General features: G+C 34.3%; 1 protein-coding gene across 1 annotated transcript in view; it reads right to left on the reverse strand.

The window, feature by feature from the left end:
• Positions 1–6,542: 6,542 nt before the first annotated feature.
• LOC150092873 (KRAB domain-containing protein 2-like) overlaps positions 6,543–19,006 on the reverse strand; it is a 105,004-nt gene continuing 92,540 nt past the window's right edge. Inside the window, exon 4 of the mRNA XM_090414611.1 lies at positions 6,543–6,885. Coding sequence (XP_090270737.1) covers positions 6,881–6,885 — 5 coding nt within the window. The 3' untranslated portion in view covers positions 6,543–6,880. The remainder of the gene's footprint in view (positions 6,886–19,006) is intronic.

A 19,006-nucleotide genomic window follows, 5' to 3' on the forward strand; every position in this document is an offset into this window, starting at 1 on the left:
CCGTTTTTGCTATCGTAATGTCCTGTTTTTGTCTCAAGGAAACATGGTCAGCCTAATTATAAGACAAAAATATAAGAATATCTCCAATTGTTATTTTGTTTTTATCATCATCATCATCATCAAATTCCTGCCATGTACCCTCAAGGGATGTACAGGATATGATAGTACTACATGAAAAAAATTACATCATTACTAACTTCCTATCTACAATTTTCCTCCAAATCAGTCTGTTACTTGGCATCAAAACGACCTCTGGGTCGTTTTGCTGCCAACCAGAGGCTTGGCAGAGAACACTTGTTCTGCTAATCTTTCTTCGCCCATTCTGTTTAAATGACCATACCACCTGAGATTAGCTCTGCTAACGCATTCCTGGATGCTGACAATATCAAGTTCTTTCCTAATATCCTCATTTTTAATATGATATTGCCAGTGATGCCATCTGTTCATGCCTATAATCTTTCTCAGGACTCTCATATCTGTGGTCTCTAGTCTTTGGTCAAGTGTTTTACTTCTGACCCAGCTCTCAGATCCATAAGTTAAAACTGGTTTGAACACTGTCTTGTATACAGCTAATTTAGTGTTCCGACTAATTTCTCTCTTATTCCATATGAATTTTGGAATTTTGAAAAGAGAAACATTAATGCAAAACAATTACATAATAATATTAAGTAAATGTTTGCTCTACTGGGATATCACACAATAAAACTGTTTATAAGCTCTTCTAAATGTAAATTATAAACTATGTCTGCCTCTATCAATATAGTTGCTAGACCAACCAATGTTTGTTGGGTCGTTGCTGTTCGCGAGTAATTTTGAATCAGTTTTAGCTTGGAAAAACTTCTTTCCGCACTTCCTATGTAGCGACAGTGCCTACCGTAATATAGCTGAATGAGCGCCCTTATTAAGCCGCGCATTAAGCAGACTGCTTCCATGCTGCACCCTGTCGCTGGTACTGCTTACCACATGCAAATAGTCAGGGAGTATGTGTAAGCCTGGTAATAAAGGATGGGATGTGCTGCATGTTTTGCACTGTACTCTATGTCAAGATGCCACATTGAACTTAACTGACAGACTTCCAACGTGGGATGGTAGCTGGGAGTGGTCTTTCTGTCCATGACAGAAAGACCACTTATTCATTCGTAGATGGAAAATTGATGGTGCTATCACAACAGGAAAACGCACTGGGAGGCCACCGATACTCAGTCATCAGCGGCGGACCTTGCAGTCAACTTGGAAAATGTTGCAGGGACATCTGTCAGCACTAGAACCCTCTGCAGACAGTTGCATGTCTTAGGTTACCACAGCAGAGCTGCTGCAGCAGCGAACAAGCCACACATCACCCCCTCAATGGCAAGCAACATTTGGACTGATGTCTATCACACCGTTCCTGGATGGCAGATGATTGGAGAAGAGTTCTGCAGAGCAACGAATCACACTTCCAAATGTTTCACTCTGATGGTCGTTTTCATTCTGGAGATTACCCGTGGAATGGTTCCAGCAGCACCATCATTCCAACTGTCAAGTTTAGTGGAGGCTTGGTAATGGTATGGGAGCATTTCAGTTGGATGGGACTTGCTCCATTGGTGGACGTGCCCAAACCCATGTCATCTGATGGCCACCTGGACATCCTCATGCTTTCAATGTTGTATTAGTTCTTTGGCAGTGACCCTTACATGTTTTAGCATGACAATGGTTCCATACTGCACTGCAGGTCTGAGACTGGTTTTCACAAAACAATGCTGAAGTGTTGGACTGGCTGGCTAAGAGTGCAGACCTTTGGCTCTCTGATAGGAATCGGCAAGTTGTGTCTGGGAGCAATATTCCAGAAGAGGAAAGGCACTAATGGTGTGCCTCAAGGGTCTGTTTTAGAATCATTGCTTTTCAATCTGTATGTTAATGATATTGGAGAAGGTTAAATTGGGATATTCCATTGTTTGCAGATAATGCAAAGTTGGGAAGGGCTATGAGAAGTTCAGCAAATGTGACTTTACAAGGTGATTTGAATAGACTGATTGAATGGGCACAGAAGTAGGGTTACCAGTTTTATGTTACAAAGTGTTAGATTTTAAAATTTGAAATACAAAGATGGGATGTAGAGTATACAGTTGGAGGAAATATATTACAAGGTCTGGGTGTGATGGTGGATAGAATCTCCTGGTTCCTTATACAGTGGAATCAGGAGATTCTGGTTTCACTGTATAAGGCCATGATTAGGCCACATATAGACTTCTGTGCACAGATTCGATCACCTGCTTTTCAAACATGTGGTATTGGAAAGGGTCCAGGGAATATTGAGTATGAAGGAAGGTTGAGAAGATGCAATTTACAGTCTAGTAGAGAGGATGAAGAGAACAAAAGATCATCTTGGAAGCTGTATGGAGAGGGCATGAGCAAAGAAGTGAGAAGCAGGTTTTCAGCATGGATGAATGATTGGAATGCATTGCATGTGAGTCCTGCAGAGAATATGAATGTATTTAAGGCACAGCATGATGAGCTGTGTGTGTATGATGGGAAACTCTCATGATGAATATGATTCCGTGGAGGTCTGGAGATGATGATGATGATGATAATAATTAATTTTATTTAATAAAATAATTTGAAAATAAATTACGAGGGATGTCCAGAAAGTAAGTTCCAATGAACTGTCAGAGAAATAAAAATATACTTAGATGGCCACCAAGGAAAGATTTCAGATGCTTGAACAGATGAAAGTCGCTTGGCACGAGGTCAGGACTATATGGGGATGATGGAATTGTTCCCAGCCGAAGGTGACGAGAAGTTGTGTTACACCGGCTGTGTGTGGGTGGGCATTATCATGAATCAAAGCAATGCCCCTGGTAAGCATGCACGTCGTTTATTCTGGATCGCATTCAAGAAATGGATAACTGACCTAATTTCACATGCGGCGGGCAATTCGATTTTCTTAGACATTATAAACACACACACACACACCAAGAAGCATACACACTGCGAGAATGTCTGATAATGGCACCAATGCCTTGCTAAGGAATCAACAAACTCAGCACACATGCACACCTTTGCGATCACAGCACTGCAGTGAAAATATTTAAAAACAGAACTTACTTTCTGGATGTCCCTCGTACTTATTTGTATTCCAGTTTCTATGTTTTTTGTTGCAGAAGGTTTGTCATAAATTATAGCAACAGCTATGGAAATTTAAACATGGAAATGTTTATCCAATGATGAATGTAGACAGTCAAAACATTTTTGAAAATGCCATGACTTCTGAATAATTTTTGATGTATTTTTTTTTTAAATTCCTCATTAACACTGAAGTGATATCCACATAGGTTGCTCTGAACTATCTGCTAGATTTGGTTTGATTGTCTAAATAATCTGCAAAATTTCATGGACAGTCAGGTGAGTGGTGAGTAGTTTACCATTAGGGCAATATTGTCGAGTTTGGTTGGATGATATTAGGTTGTGTTTTTGTTTTTTCTCATGTCTCACAGTATTTATCCTTATGGATGAGCTCATCTCTAAACAAAATTTCAAAATTATAATACCATCCCTTTCCCTAAAAGATGGTTGAGGGTTTCTAAGAGTTTTGCACTTGAATTCAAAACTTTTTTATGTGTATGTGTGCAGGACATCATTTACACTTGCAGTTTTGGGAGTGGCACTTAGATTAGATCTAAGTGCTGATGGCTAGCATAGCACCTTTGAAAACAAGATTGACTGTTTGTAGTTAGTCTCCAAGGATGGAAGCAGGGCTTCTCAGCAGTAGAAGGTAAAGTTCCTGTCAAAATAGGAAGGGATAGACCCTCAATGAGATGGATGGATGGTGTGTCCGGAATGACTAATCTTCAGAGAGTTGAAGATTACTAAGATTCTGATCTTAGTAAATTTGAAGCACTGAATCTTTCTTCCCTTTCTCTCTCAAGGAGTGGTACTCATTTGCAAACGTTTTCTAGGTTTTCTATTCACTCAGACACTACTTAAAACACCTAAGCATTAAAGAACATTGTCCAGCAGTCACATGGTCATGCTGAATCCATTTTGTTACCATTGTCTGATTTTCATTAAGTGCAGTGGTCTGCCTGATTTTCTGATGCCATTATAATTTTCTAAATCTGTTTTTTGAACCATGCACAATGAATACTTTATGATAAATTTCCACAGTATTTTCTTCATTATGGTTTGAATAGGAATTCAGTTAAAGTCTACTGCCAGAATGCAGATATCACGTTCAACTTGGCCTTGCAAATTAAAAAAATAAAATAAATATTTATTTTATATATCTATCTATATATATACATATTATATCAATCTCATAAATGAAAGGCTGTAAAAGTTACACAAAATCAATGCCATGTGTTTAGGCAGAAGGTTAAGAGGAATTCACTGATGCATTTGTTGAACACTTTGAAAGCTGAAACCCTAAATCTTTTGGGAAAGATAGCATTAGCGAGGCTGTTCCAAAGAACACAAATATATGGAACATAGTATACTGTCATCAGCAAACCCATGGATGAGATTTCAGATCAGTCAGTAAAGGCTATGTTTTTTTTTTCCATCCATCTATTCATTGAACATCTGATGACATCCAATGAATAGTCACTCTGTTGCTCAATAATGTGCCATGCCAGTCCTCTCCACGTAGACCTGGTGTAAGTTTTTCTGAAGGCTTCAACGCTCTGAAGATTAGCCATTCCAGACACACCATCCATCCATCTCAGTGAGGGTCTATCCCTTCCTATTTTTACAGGAACTCTACCTTCTACTGTTGAGAAGCCCTGCTTCCATCCTTTCAATGTGTCCAAAGTATTTCAGCTTCTTCTGTTAACATTGTTAAGGAGAATTAAAGTTCCACCGATCCTTTCAAGAATTCATCCATTTGTCTGCCTTTCAGTATATAATATCCTCAAAAGCCTTCTGTATCATCACATCTCAAAAGCAGCTGTCCTTTTCCTATCCAACTTCTTTTGGTTCCAAGTCTTGCATCCAAAAGTCACTGTTGGAAAAACAGCTACATCCAGAAACCTCAACTTTGTTCCTGTGGAGACAGATCCATCCTTCCAGATTTTAGACACTTTTTGTTTTAGCCATTCCTAATTTTCTTCTTCTGACATCTTCTGAACAACAATTCTTCATATTAATAATGGATCCTAGAACTTGTGACTTCCTCAATTCTTTCTGCAACAAGGTACACTTTTTTTCCTCAGGAGCTTCTCTATCTGTATTTCCTTTGAGAACCATAACTGTGTCTTGCTAGGATTGAGCTGAAGTCCTCTGTTCTTCTTACAAAGGAGCACTGTATCATCAGCATACCTCAGATTACCTGATCAATCTACCTCCTATCCTAATGTCTGTCTTAAGCTCATCCAATGCTATATGCATGATGTCTTCGGCATAGATACTAAACAGGTGAGGAGAAAGTAAGCATCCTTGCCTACCTCCCTTTCCAACCTGAAACCAATCAGCTAATTCAACACCTGTTTTCACCGTGGCCTCTTGCTAACTGTACAAGATAGCTATCAACCTGATAACGTATTGAGGAAAACTCATTATTTTCATTACTTTCCATGGTTTCACATATTGAATACAGTCAAAAGCTTTGGAGCAGTCTATGAAACACATTAGCATAGGGAGTCTAAATTCTTTATACTTTTCAATGATCTGTCTGATGCAAAGGATTTGATCTCTAGTACCTTTATCTTTTGTAAAATCTGCTTGTTCCTTGGGGTATCTCTGCCTCAACCCTATTTAGAATGATCTTTAATAAAATTTCCACCCATGAAAGGTTGAAAAACCATAGTACATTACTAATGTGGATGAGCTATGGATTTTTTTTTAAATTTTATTATTTTTTTTGTATTTTTTAATTTTTTTACATAATCTGGAAAACCTGCTCTAGAGACCAAACATCACACCTTTTTTCCAAGCTACTTCAGGCTTCAATAAACTATGTGGACGTCTCACACTTGATGAAATTCATTTCCCACTTAAACACAATCACAACCATAGCTTATGGCAGGATTTGAGACGTTATCTGTAGCATGTTGGCTGAGAGCCAACTCTGGTGATGGTGGGTGATATGAAGTACAGAAGGCAGGAATACCCTAAAATTGGCAAGGAAATCCAGAGAGAGAAAGTTGGCAACCCAATTGCAAAGGATGCAGAGAATGTCTGAGAGCCTCTCAGAGACCATCACAGGCCTCTCACAAATAGATCAAATGCCCTAGCAATATTGAGATTGACCACACAAGTTTCCACACTTTTCTGTGGTTTATGTCCAAAGGTTGATGGTGAAAGCTAGATCAGATGTAGATGAGTTTAGAAATCAAAACTGCTGGTCACTAATAGTTTATGGGTCCTCAAGTGGTTCTGTTGGGAGGTCTTCACGATTTTTGAGTACTAAAGTTACAGCAATGGAGGTTATAGCTTGATGTGTAATTTTTATTACATTAAATTTATGCTTATAGGATGATAAAATTACAATTAGAAATTTGAAACACACACACACACACAAAAAAAAGAGCGTATGAAAACCTGCTTTTATTACAGTAGTGTTTATTTGACCAGAATATTTCGAATGCATTCAAACTTTGCAGATAAAAATACAAAAATACAACTGCCAAAATATTATGTCAAACTAATAATAATGGCTGTAACATTGAAATCTGTTTTTTTGTTAGGGGAGTTAAATCTATACATTTTAAATGGTTTTAAATACAGAAAATATGGCTTTGATATTTACATATTTAATTGTTACTGTCTTCCTTACATCAGACACTGCTTCTTTATGATGAATGTTGTTTAAGGCTACACTGTTACGTTTCACATAAATGAATGGCTAGTAGCTGGTCACAAAAATTTGATAACTTCCTAACAAAAGCATCTGCTAGTCTTTACACCTTTATGCTAAAAAAAATAAAAATAAATCAAATAAGCAAGTGGGCGGCTATACAGTAAAATTAATTTTCCCATCAAATATGTCTGATTCCTATTTCAAATATACTGTATATTTTTTTTAAATTTCCCAATTCTTGAAATTACACATTTTTTATAACAAAAATGGCTGTCTTGTTTTTTCAGGCATAAGCAGTACTTTATTAATAAAGTTGATATATACTGGAAACAAACACAATAAAATATTTATTTATATTTAAAAATCAGATATTTCAAAAGAATCAGTCAATCCACTTTCAGTGAAACCAAGATTACAAGCTAACATAAAAAAAGTAGCAACATAATACACAAACAGTCAAAGCATGTGTTGTGTGTGTTACTAGTGATGAAAAGATTCTGTTCACATGGAAATTTTTCTAAAGTAATCCTAGTATTAAGCCACATTCTATCAACTTTTCACTTATTGCTGATAGTGTTGCCATCTATGGTCGAGGCTGAGAACTTTACAGACCACCCTCATATTTATACCATCTAATCCAGTTGATTTTCTATTTTTTGATACCCTTACTGCTTCTTTTAGTTCTTCTGATCTGGGAATTTTAGTGGTTTTATATCAATACTGATTTGTTCATTATTATTTTCTGTTATTAAATTTGGGTCAAACCATAAATTCTTATAATGTTCTATCCATTTTTTTCTCTTTTATTATATTGACTTGTGCTGTATCTCTTTCTTAGTTGTTTAATTTACTTAATATTTTGTAGGCTATGTCTTCTTCTATTTTATTAATAAATCTGTTCCAAGCGTATCCTCTCTCCAGCAAGGCTGCGGGTTCGAATCTGCCGTTGGCATGGATGTCTGAGAAATTACTAGTGGGTGGTGGTGGGAGGTAGATGCCATTGGTGGAGACAGAGTTGTAGAGTATATGCCCTCCCTCGATAAGTCTTTGGACTCCCTGGAGGTGTCGTAATAATAATATTTCTTCTGTTTCTTTTGTATGTTTTCGAAGGAACGATTTGTATGCCATATGTTTTTCTTTTCTTGCATTTTCTATATCTGTGTTCCAAATTTTTAATGATTTTCTTTTTAATAATTTATTTTCTCTCCATGTACTTCAGAGGCTACTTTATGAATTTATCTTTACTCAAGTTTTCCATTCTATATCTCCATTGATTGATATAGCATTCTAATGCTTTCTTCTTCTAATAGATTTACTTTCTATACTTGTTCTGTTTATTGTTTTTCATTTTGATATGAGCTGACCTAATTAACTCAGCTTTATTGGGATTCTCAGTGGTTAAATTAGTAATTTGTGCTGAGATTGGCTCTTCTAACACATTCCTGAATGCTAACGGTGTCAAGTTCCTTCCTAATTTCCTCATTTTCAATATGATACTGCTATTGGTGACATCTGTTCACTACCCATAATCTTTCTCAGAACTCTCATGTATATAGTCTCCTGTTTTTGATCAAGTATTTTATTTCTAATCCAGCTCTCCCAGATCTATAAATTAAAATTAGTTTAAATACTGCCTGTAAACAGTGTTATGACCAAATTTCCCTCTTATTCCGTTGACTTCCCACCATACCAGCTATACTAATTCTGCTATCTATTTCCATATTTAATTTGACATCACTAAATGTGCCTAAATAGCTGAAATTTTCTGAACACCATATGCATAAAGAGATGAGATTAACATCTCAAATTTTGTTATTCATAGATTATGAATAACTACTGATTTACAACTCAGATATAGACTGCATACTGTTGCTCGATATAATGTTCCATGTGAACTATATAAATCTAGTGTTTTGAACAACTTTTCTTTTGGCACCTTCTCATATACCTTTTCCAGATCTACAAAACTTAAATACAGATCCTTGTTATATTCCCATGTTTTCTCAACTGTTTTGTCTTAAAGTGAAATTCTGATTCTGACAATCTCTATTTGGCCTGAATCCAGCTTGTTCTTCTCTTTTCCACAATTTTCTTAGTCATTTCTCAAGTATACTTGCATAAATCTTACTGGGAACATTCAGTAGGGAAATACCTCTGTAATTCACACATTCAGTTTTATTTCACTTTTTAGAGATGGGAACTATGTATCTACTCTAATCATCTAGAATTCAACCCTCTGACATGTTCTTTCTGAATTATGCAGTGTTGCCTCCACATTTCAAGTTGTTAGAATCAAGCTGCTTTCATTTAGCAATCTTTCTGAATAATTACTCCATACATCAAGGCTATCTTTATCTCCAGTGTTTTCTGTGACCTTTATCATCTCTGATTCTTTTTACAGCAGTCTTTCCTCAGTTTCTAAGTTTTTTTAATAGCCCCAGAATATTTTGCCACCTTCCTGATATTTATTTTCTATATTCTTACCAAATTCTTCCCATGACTTTTGTTTAGCTAGTTTTACACAGTGCTTCACTTTCTTACATTTGTCTCTGTATATTTTCTAAGAGCACAAGTTGAAGTTCTTGCCAGGAACTATCAATATGCTTTCTTCTTTTCCTTGACTGCCTGTTTAACTTCCTAAGTCCATCATGGAGTTCTTAAAATCTTAAAATGGGATTGTCTACAGGATTTTTCTATCCTTGTAGACAATTCCATTATATGTCTCTTTTGCTGAATCAGTTAATGTTTTTTTCATGGTTTGTTGCTGAATCTCCAAGATTTATTCTTGTTTTTTTTTTCACTCTTTCATTTTTCTTGCATAATGTTTGTATATTTTAGCCTACCATTCACCTCTGAAAGCTGTCCAACTTTGATTCACTTTAAAACTTTGCTAAATATTTCTTTTGAATATGTAATTCAGTTTTATCCTGTTCAAAACTAAATGGAGATCACTTCCAATTTCAAATCTTCTATACACTATTGTGTCTTGAACCAGTGGGAAAACATTGCTATCAATTAACAGTAACATGGTCAGTGAGACTTGAAGCAATAGACTGACTCCCTAATCAGGTACTGCACAGCAGAAATCAGTGTATGGAAAGTAAATGGAAAGAATTCTGTTGTTTCTTACATTTGTCTCTGTTTAAGTGACCATACAACCTGAGATTAGCTCTGCTAACGCATTCCTGGATGCCGACAATTTCAAGTTCTTTCCTAATATCCAGGGCCGCATTTACCATTAGGCGCAAGCTGGGGGCCTCATTCTCTATGGGGGCCACATTTTAAAATCTTACTCCTCACAAAGAACAATAAAAAACAGCGTAGTTATAGTTGCAAAATAAAATACTTATGTTTAAATATTAAATTCATGATATAAAAACTAGAGGCCGCTGAAAAATTTGTGAGGCCTCCCGCTTCCATTTGAAATACATTGTTCCTTCCTCAAAATACAGGAGTTCCTAACGGGAACTCCTGTATTCCATAAAATTCATGTATGTAAGTGTACCATTTCTTTGCTGGATGTATATACACGTCCAGCAAACCTGGATAATATTCTGTCCACCTGTTGAAAGAACATGGATTTTCTTTCATTAGAAGGAGAAATAAACCTTCACGCTGAAACGAACACTTAACTAGATTACCTGGTGTACACAGTAGATACGTTCAGTTGCGTATAGCAAGAAATGCAATTGCTTGCTGTTTGCTCGGTAACCGGAATCTAAGTTATATCAGACTAAATACCTATGAGTTATATTCATTTTTTGCTGCTTGTTTTTATCGTATAATTATAGTTTTTAATGCCAGCACAAAATAAGAAATCCTTTCATACTTTCTTCACTTCATTTTGTATCACTTTGGAAGATCAATGTCACTATCAATTTTTTGGCTAATTATTTTCGTCAAACAATTATTTTATAAATCCATGAAAATCCGAATCTGAAAATGAATACAGCCTCCATCTGTTCCAAATTAAGTTTTCTTTTTATTAATAATCTTAGTTCGAAGGTTAGTTCACAGATTGCGCAAAGGTTTGCACTTTTAAATTTTGCTTTATAGAGAATCATACGTAAATCTTGAATCATATCATGTAATGCATAATTTTTATAATGTGATCTGTAGGTTTTTGCATTTCAACCTTCTTGGTTTCCCCCTAATCACTCACTACAAATCGAAATAAACGGCAGTTATGAAGTCAACTGTTATGTACATATTTTCGGCTAATTTTGATATTATGCGGCTGTTTTGAAGTAGCAATATTTTCCCTACAGTTCATCTTTCGAAACATGTGTAGGTGCATGCGTCAAAATGAAATTTTATTTCCAAAATTTTCATAACAGAATTAATTCACTTTTAATAGCTAACTCTCCCTTCCCAAAATTATCACCACACACACACACAAAATTCTGCTAGATAACATATGTGCACTTTCTTTTTGTTTGAATTCGTTATTTTTCCAAAGTAATTGTACCAGAGAACTTTTAATATTCCGATACCAAAATTAATTTGTGATTATTATAAATTAGCAATTTTTGTATATTTTTTCATTTATATTATTCCTGATAAGTATAAATCATTAAATTATGTAATATTGGGTAAATGAATGTTTAAAAAACAGTTTCATCCTACAAAAGCAATATCAGAATAAAATGTTTTGAACATCTGTAAAGCAATCAGAAAAGTCAAAAATATAATAATAAAGTAAAATAAAATAAATTTCTATGTGTATTCGACTATTGTTAGGGACTTTTTAGTGCGTCTGCTGGACGTGTTTGTTTCTCACTTTCTCAATAATTTTCTTTAGCTTACGGACTCGAACTGTTACTCGAGCAGAAAGGAATAGGTCTATAACCCCTCTCTCCCCCTAAAAAAACATAAAGGATTATGTAATACGTATGCGCCTTTTCTTTCAAATAATTCAAATCTTTTTTTTTTTTTTTCAAGGTAATTGTACGGAATTATTTATAATATTTCGATAATAAAAATGAAACTAATCACTATAAATTAAGAAATCATTTTGGTATAACTGTTGTATAAGCTATAAAAGATATGTCAGTATTTCTGTGTTAGGATGTCTGTAATCAACAATGGAAAACGAAAGACATTCTTGATGTATTCTGCACTACAGCTAGGCAATTTAGTGTGATTTCTGGGGAAACTTTCTCTCTTGTCTTTCTCAATAGCAGTGAAAATAATCTAAGTTTAGCTTTTCCTCCAGCTAAGAGAATTATTATGGAGTATTTCGAAGATGGAGTAATATTTAGAATTAAAAAATAAATAAATAAATAACACTACTGAAATTTCAACACACTGCTGAACAACTGATTTCAGATTGCAAAGAAATAGTACAGAATTAGAAGCTTCGACAGCACAACAATATTATTGCTTTATTTTATTTATTTTATTTTTTTGCCAAAACAATAAACTGAAGTAACAGATTTTGAATACTGTCTGAAAGCTTTCAAACCAGTAGAAATTTAAAGTAGTTATGTAATTGAGTTCCAGGAGAGGAGAAGGGAGATAGATGCAGTAGAAAATCTTCAAAATGCATAACTTTTGAATTATTTCGTATAAGATATCCTTCATATTATATTTTCAGCATATCTACAGTGGTTACACTGGATATTATAGTAACGCGGATCCTAAAAAAAAAAAAAAAAAAAATCTGTTGCAGTTTTAAGCAAAAGACAAAGGCTCTGATAAAATACGATTGGATATAAATTTTTGATATTAAAAGACTCACAATCAGAAACCCCGAGTAAAGCAGTTTAACATCATTTGTTGTTCATTAAAAAAAAAAAAAAAACATTGCTAAAATTGAAATGTGCGACCCATATAATCTTATTTTGCAGCAAAATGTCATATTTATTTCAATAAATGTTATTTAAAAAATATAAATATTTGACATATTATTTCCAATGCAAACAAACATTTTGATTATTTATTTTCGCACATGTGAAAGCAGCAAAAAATGGTCAAATATCGTAGGACAATAATACAGTGCACATAAAGACAATAATCCGTTAATGTTGGGGGGGGGGGTAATTGCATTTTAACAGATAAAAAATGCTGATGAAGTTTCATCAGCATTCTATCTTTTTATTAGGTCAAAGGGTTTTTGAGTATATTTGCGAACAGATATATTCAACATAGCCAGTTTTATAACTAAGATAAAAAACCAAATGGCTAATTAGAGACAAATAGATTGGAAGAAGCGAAAAGCGAACAGCTAGAACTAAAAATATGCAAGATTATGTCACATAAAAAAAAAAAAAAAAATAATAAGGGAGTTTTTTCTGGGAGTTTTCCCAGAAATAATATACATAATAATAAGGGATTTTTATCCCCTTAATTTAAATAGCCAGTTTTGTTGTAAAAAGTGCTGCATTTGAAAAAATATTAGCAGCATAATAATTAAACAGCAAAATTCATAATGCTTCAGAATAACTTGATAATACCAAAACAAGATGAGACACATCTATAGAAATTTATTATTATTATTATTATTAGAGTCCTTTTAATTATGAACTCTATAAAGATATACTTAATAAATTGGTTGTATTTTTACTTAAATAAACTAGTTTCATTTTGTCACAGATGGTTTTTGCTTCTGGACTACCTGGACTTTTAGACTATTGTTCTTATCAATATTACTAAATTCCAATCTCCTTCTCTGGAAATTTTCTCTTAGTAAATGTTTGACTTGTGTTGACCAACCACTGAGTGACTTGACAGTTTAATCGAGAGATTAAATATATGGTCAGTTTAATCCATAACGTTCTTAAGAATATTTCACCCTGTGATGTCCCAGAATCCTGTTAGGAAAGACCAGATCGCTGAGTATTGAACTTGCAATCATTTTGAAACACGTTCCTAAGACAACAGAGGTTTTTCTGCATGCTGCTGCTATTTGTATCAATTAGTTGGGTAAGAGCAGTTTCTATATCACATAAACAGAGCATCTGATTTTCAAGTTTATTATTAATTATAAATTAAATTGATTTTTCGGTTCATTTTTTTTGAGCATCAAGAATCTAGTTATTTTAGGATAAAATGTCGAGTAAAAAGTGGATGCTAGTGAGCATTGCAAGTTATCGTTACTATTTATTGCCTCTACATTTTAACTAAAGCTGGAATTATTATGCTTATTACTGCAACTTCAAAAAATCAAAGCTGGAGTTGAATAAATCTTAATAATTATACGATAAAGTTGGAACTGAATTAATCCTATATATATATATATAGGATTCATCATCAATATATCCGATATATATTGATGATTTTTTCAAACATCACATGAAAATGTACTCCATCTGTGGTTCTGGCAGATCAAATTATCTTTCTTACCACACTTGTGATGAATTCATAGCATTAATAGCTAAAGAAACAAGAGAAATATTAAGACCAGAAATTAAGGAAGCTGCATATTTTGCAATAATACTCCATTCAATGCAAGTCATTGCCCATAATGACCAATTAGCTATGATATTTGTTGGGTATGTTGTAGCAAATTCTGAAATTAGAGAAACATTTATCGGGTTAATCAGTATTACAACAACATAATTCCTTATATTATATTTAGAAGAGGCAGTGTTAAAAAAATTAGAAGAATTATCTTTGGATATAATAATGTGCAGAGGGCAAAGCTATGATAACGTTGCCAATATGAATTATATCTATACAGGTTTACAAGCTAGACTGAAAAAACTTAGTCCCTCTGCACATTATATACCGTGATCTAGTCATTCCTTAAATTTAATTGGCAACTATGCTGCTGAATCTTGTCCGAAAGCAGTGCAATATTTTTGTTTTATTCAAAATGTATATAATTAGTTTTCATCTTCAACAAGAAGATGGGGTATACTCCTTAAACATGTAGAAAAAAATCTTTAACAGTTAAAACACTAAGTGAAATGAGGTGGTCCACAAGAGCTGACGCTATGTTGGCTTTGAAACATGGATATAAACAAATTAAAGACGCATTATTTGAACTATCCATTTCCCCTCATGAAAAATCTATTTTTTCATGAGGAGAAATGGATAGTGAAATGAAAAACCTATTTCTAAATTGGAGAGCTCATCATTGGCTGAACATTTTGACAAACCAGAAAAAACAGCAATTTTAACAGTTATGTGGGACAAAATTTTACAATGAATCCATGCTACTAGTAAATCTCTACAAGATCCCGACATGGATTTGTTTTTAGCTAATAATTTGTTACAGTTTTTAGTTGGTTTTATTTTAGATATAAGAAACAGTTTTGCTGTAAATGAAGAAGCGAATTTATTAACATATGAGACAAAATTTAAAGATGAAAAGGAAAGAGTTAAAAAACGAAAAAAAATGAGTGATGAAGTTTCACAATCCAACAATGAGATTATATTACACAGGAAATAAAATTTCACTGTGAACACTTTTAATGTCATTTGCGATAAGCTAATTTTGGAAATTAATGAAAGAAAAAAAGCTATTTCGACATATTCGATATGTTTGACATTTTTTTGAAGTAAGATTTAGATCAAGACAAGTACAAGACTAGTATTAATAAATTTTTATGGTACTTATGGTACTGATATTGATCCAGAAAGATTTACTGATGAAGTTAAGCAATTTTTAATAATGATAAAGGAAGATTAAAAATATGTAAAAATTTATATACAATGGTTTAAGGTCTACTTTTCCAATCGTGTTCAGAAACATTTTAAAAATGTTTTTGACGATGCCTATTTCAAATGCAAGTGCTGAACGCTTGTTTTCTGTGTTGAAACAAATAAAAAATTATTTAAGAAGCAACTTGCACCAAAATGAAACAAGTGACCTGTCGTTATTATGCATTGAATCAGATGTAATGGACTCGATTAATTATGATGACATTATAGATATATTTGCTAAAACCAGAGCCAGAAAAAAAAAACTTAGTTATTAATTTTTTTATTTAAATTTGAACTGATTTATTTTTATACTTTTTTAAAAGCAAATATATGTATACCAATGTTGTATTGTGTTATTAAAATGAGTTATTATGGAAATCTTGACTTTTATTTCAATAAACTAAAAAAATGCTTATTTTTGAGGCCTCCAAAAGTATAAATGCAGCCCTACTAATATCGTCGTTTTTTATATGATATTGCCATTGATGCCATCTGTTCATGCCTCTAATCTTTCTTAGGACTCTCATGTCTGCGGTCTCTAATCTTTGGTCAAGTGTTTTACTTCTTACCAGCTCTCAGATCCATAAGTTAAAACTGGTTTGAACACTGTCTGTATACAGCTAATTTAGTGTTCGGAATAATTTCTCTCTTATTGCATATGAATTTATTCAATTAGCTTCCTACCATACCAGCGTTGATGATTCTGTTATCTATTTCCATATTTAATTTACCATCTTCACTAAAAATCGTGCCTAAGTAGCTGAAATGTTTTACTTGTTCCACAGGTTCTCCGTTCACAATGCAGTTGACATTTTCAACGATTCTGCCTATTTTCATTGTCTTTCTCTTTTTATTGCTGACCTTCATACCATATCTATTACAACAGTTATTCAATTTAGTTAAAGAATCTTGCAAACTTGTAGCGGATATATTTAGAAATATAACATCGTCCACATAAAGCAAAGAGCTTACATTAACATCTCCAATTCTGATATCATTTTTAATACCACTTTCCTTCATAATGTGATCCATATAGATAATGAATAACAGAGGGGATAATGTACATCCTTGTCTCACACCAGATTTAACATTAAACCATCTTCCTGTACTTCCTTCTATTCTAAATGCTGACTTACAACTCAAATAAAGACTAAGTATTGCTTGATATAATGCCCCATTAACACCATATAACTGTAGCATATTGAATAGCTTCTCTCTTGGCACCTTATCATATGCCTTTTCCAGATTTACAAAAATTAAATACATATCTTTGTTATATTCCCATGCTTTCTCAACTATTTGTCGTAAAGTGAAGATCTGATCCTGACAGCCTCTATTTGGCCTGAATCCAGCTTGTTCTTCACCAAGCTTTCCTTCCACAATTCTTCTCAACCATTTCTCAAGTATACTTGCATAGATCTTGCCAGGAACACTCAGTAGGGAAATACCTCTGTAATTCTCACATTCAGTTTTATTTCCCTTTTTATGTATGGGTACTATGAGAGCTCTACTCCAATCATCGGGAATTTTCCCATCTGTCCAGGCCTTTTGAACTATGCAGTGCAGCCACTGTAAGACTTCTATACCACCATACTACTTCAGCATTTCTGGTCGAATATCATCTACTCCTGCTGCCTTTCCACATTTCAAGCCTTTGATGGCTTTTTCTACTTCAAGTATGGATATGTATTCCTGACTGCATGCCTGGTCAGTGTTTTTTACCACTGTGATATCATCACTGCTTGTTTCATTTAGTAGTTTTTCGAAGTAATTACTCCATACTTCAAGGATATCTTTTTCTCCCGTTTTCATGTCACCTTTATCATCTCTAACTCTTTTTGCAGCACTCTTTCCTCCATTTCTAAGCTTCTTCAACAACCATCAGAATATTTTGCTACCTTCACCTTCTTGATATTTATTTTCTATATTCTTGCCAAAGTCCTCCCATGACTTTTGTTTAGCTAGTTTTACACAGTGTTTAGCATTCTTGCATTTGTCTCTGTATTCTCTAAGAGCACAAGCTGACTTATTTGCCAGGAACTTTTGATATGCTTTCTTCTTTTCCTTCACTTCCTCTTTAACTTCCTGTGTCCACCACGGAGGTCTAATTTTTCTATCCTTGCAGAGAACTTCACCACATGCCTCTCTGGCTGAATCAATCAGGGGCTTTCTTCAAGGCTTGCCACTGAATCTCCAAGGTTTGATTCCTATTCTCAAACTCTTTCATTTTTTTCTTCAATAAGCTTTGTGTATTTTAGTCTACAGTTCACACCTGAGAGTTGCTCAACTTTTATTCGCTTTAAAACTTTCTTAATATTATTCTTTTCAATATGAAATTCAGTTTTATCGTGCTCAAGACTAAATAGTGATCACTTCCAATTTCAAATCCTCTGTACACTCTGGTGTCCTGCACCAGGGAGAAAACATCACTATCAACAATAACATAGTCAATGAGACTTTTCTTATTCCTTGCCTCTTCTCTCCATGTGAATATGTGCACATTTTAATGTTCGAACATGGTGTTAGTATTAACCAGTCCATGACCTGAGCAGAAATCCAACAGGTATTTGCCATTATTATTAGCTTTGCTCTTTTCTCCAAATTTTCCTAAAAAAATTTTTATGTCTGACAATCATTTCCTACTCTGCTATATAGATCCCCAACAAGGACCAACTTTCCCTTTTTCATTGTGTCAGTTGCTTTTTCTAAATTATCAAAAAATTCCTCTATTTCTACCTTAGTAGAACCTTCTATGGGACCATAGGCACAAATAAGTCTCATTGTCCAGTTCCCCATTCTGATATTTGCCCACATCACTCTACTTGAGATTCTGCCATTCAAGAAAATTAGCCTCGTATTTTGTGTTGAATACTATGGCTACTCCTTCTTTTGCTTGATTGTTATTACCTAAAGATAACATTTTGTATTTATTGCTCAGAAAGATCTCACCAGTTTTTGTCTTTTTTGTTTCAGTCACCCCTATTATGTCGATCTGGTACTTATCTAACTCCTCAGCCAGTTCCATTTCTTCACCATTCAGGCTTCTTATGTTAATGGTATTGATCTTTAACTCTGGTGATGTTGAGTTGGGCTTTGTTTTCAGATTTGTTCCAGTAGCTGACTTTTCGCTGTTCGCCCTGGTTCCCTGTGCGAAAACAATGGGGGCCTTGTTAAACTGGGCGATGCCCCAGCAGACATGAAATTTTGTCATGTTTGTACCATAATTTTGTATATAGGTTTAAGCCAATAAGAATGCAATTTGGTCAGCTAAATCCCAAATTGCCAGCCCATCCTCATTCGTTCAGTATCCAGGTAGATACCCAACAGGGTACACCGCGGGAAGGTGAGGATTGGATATTAGGTCAGAAGCCCTGTTCGGTTCTCTGCATTCCTTTAAAGGCTATGTGGAGGTCTCCTCTCAGTTATATAGCTTTGACCCTTAAGCACTCCTGATACCAGGATGGCTGAAAAAAAAAAAGACTAAGAGAAAGACCAATATCTAGGTGGTTCGATGCCTCGGAGGGTGAAATACAAGATCTGAGAATATTGGACACCTGACAAGTAACATTAATCTGGAAGAAAACT

The sequence above is a fragment of the Typopeltis vanoorti genome, chromosome 25, assembly GCF_054136105.1.
Source record: "Typopeltis vanoorti isolate ZY-2024b chromosome 25, IOZ_Tvanoo_1.0, whole genome shotgun sequence".
NCBI classification, from domain to species: Eukaryota; Metazoa; Arthropoda; class Arachnida; order Uropygi; family Thelyphonidae; genus Typopeltis; species Typopeltis vanoorti.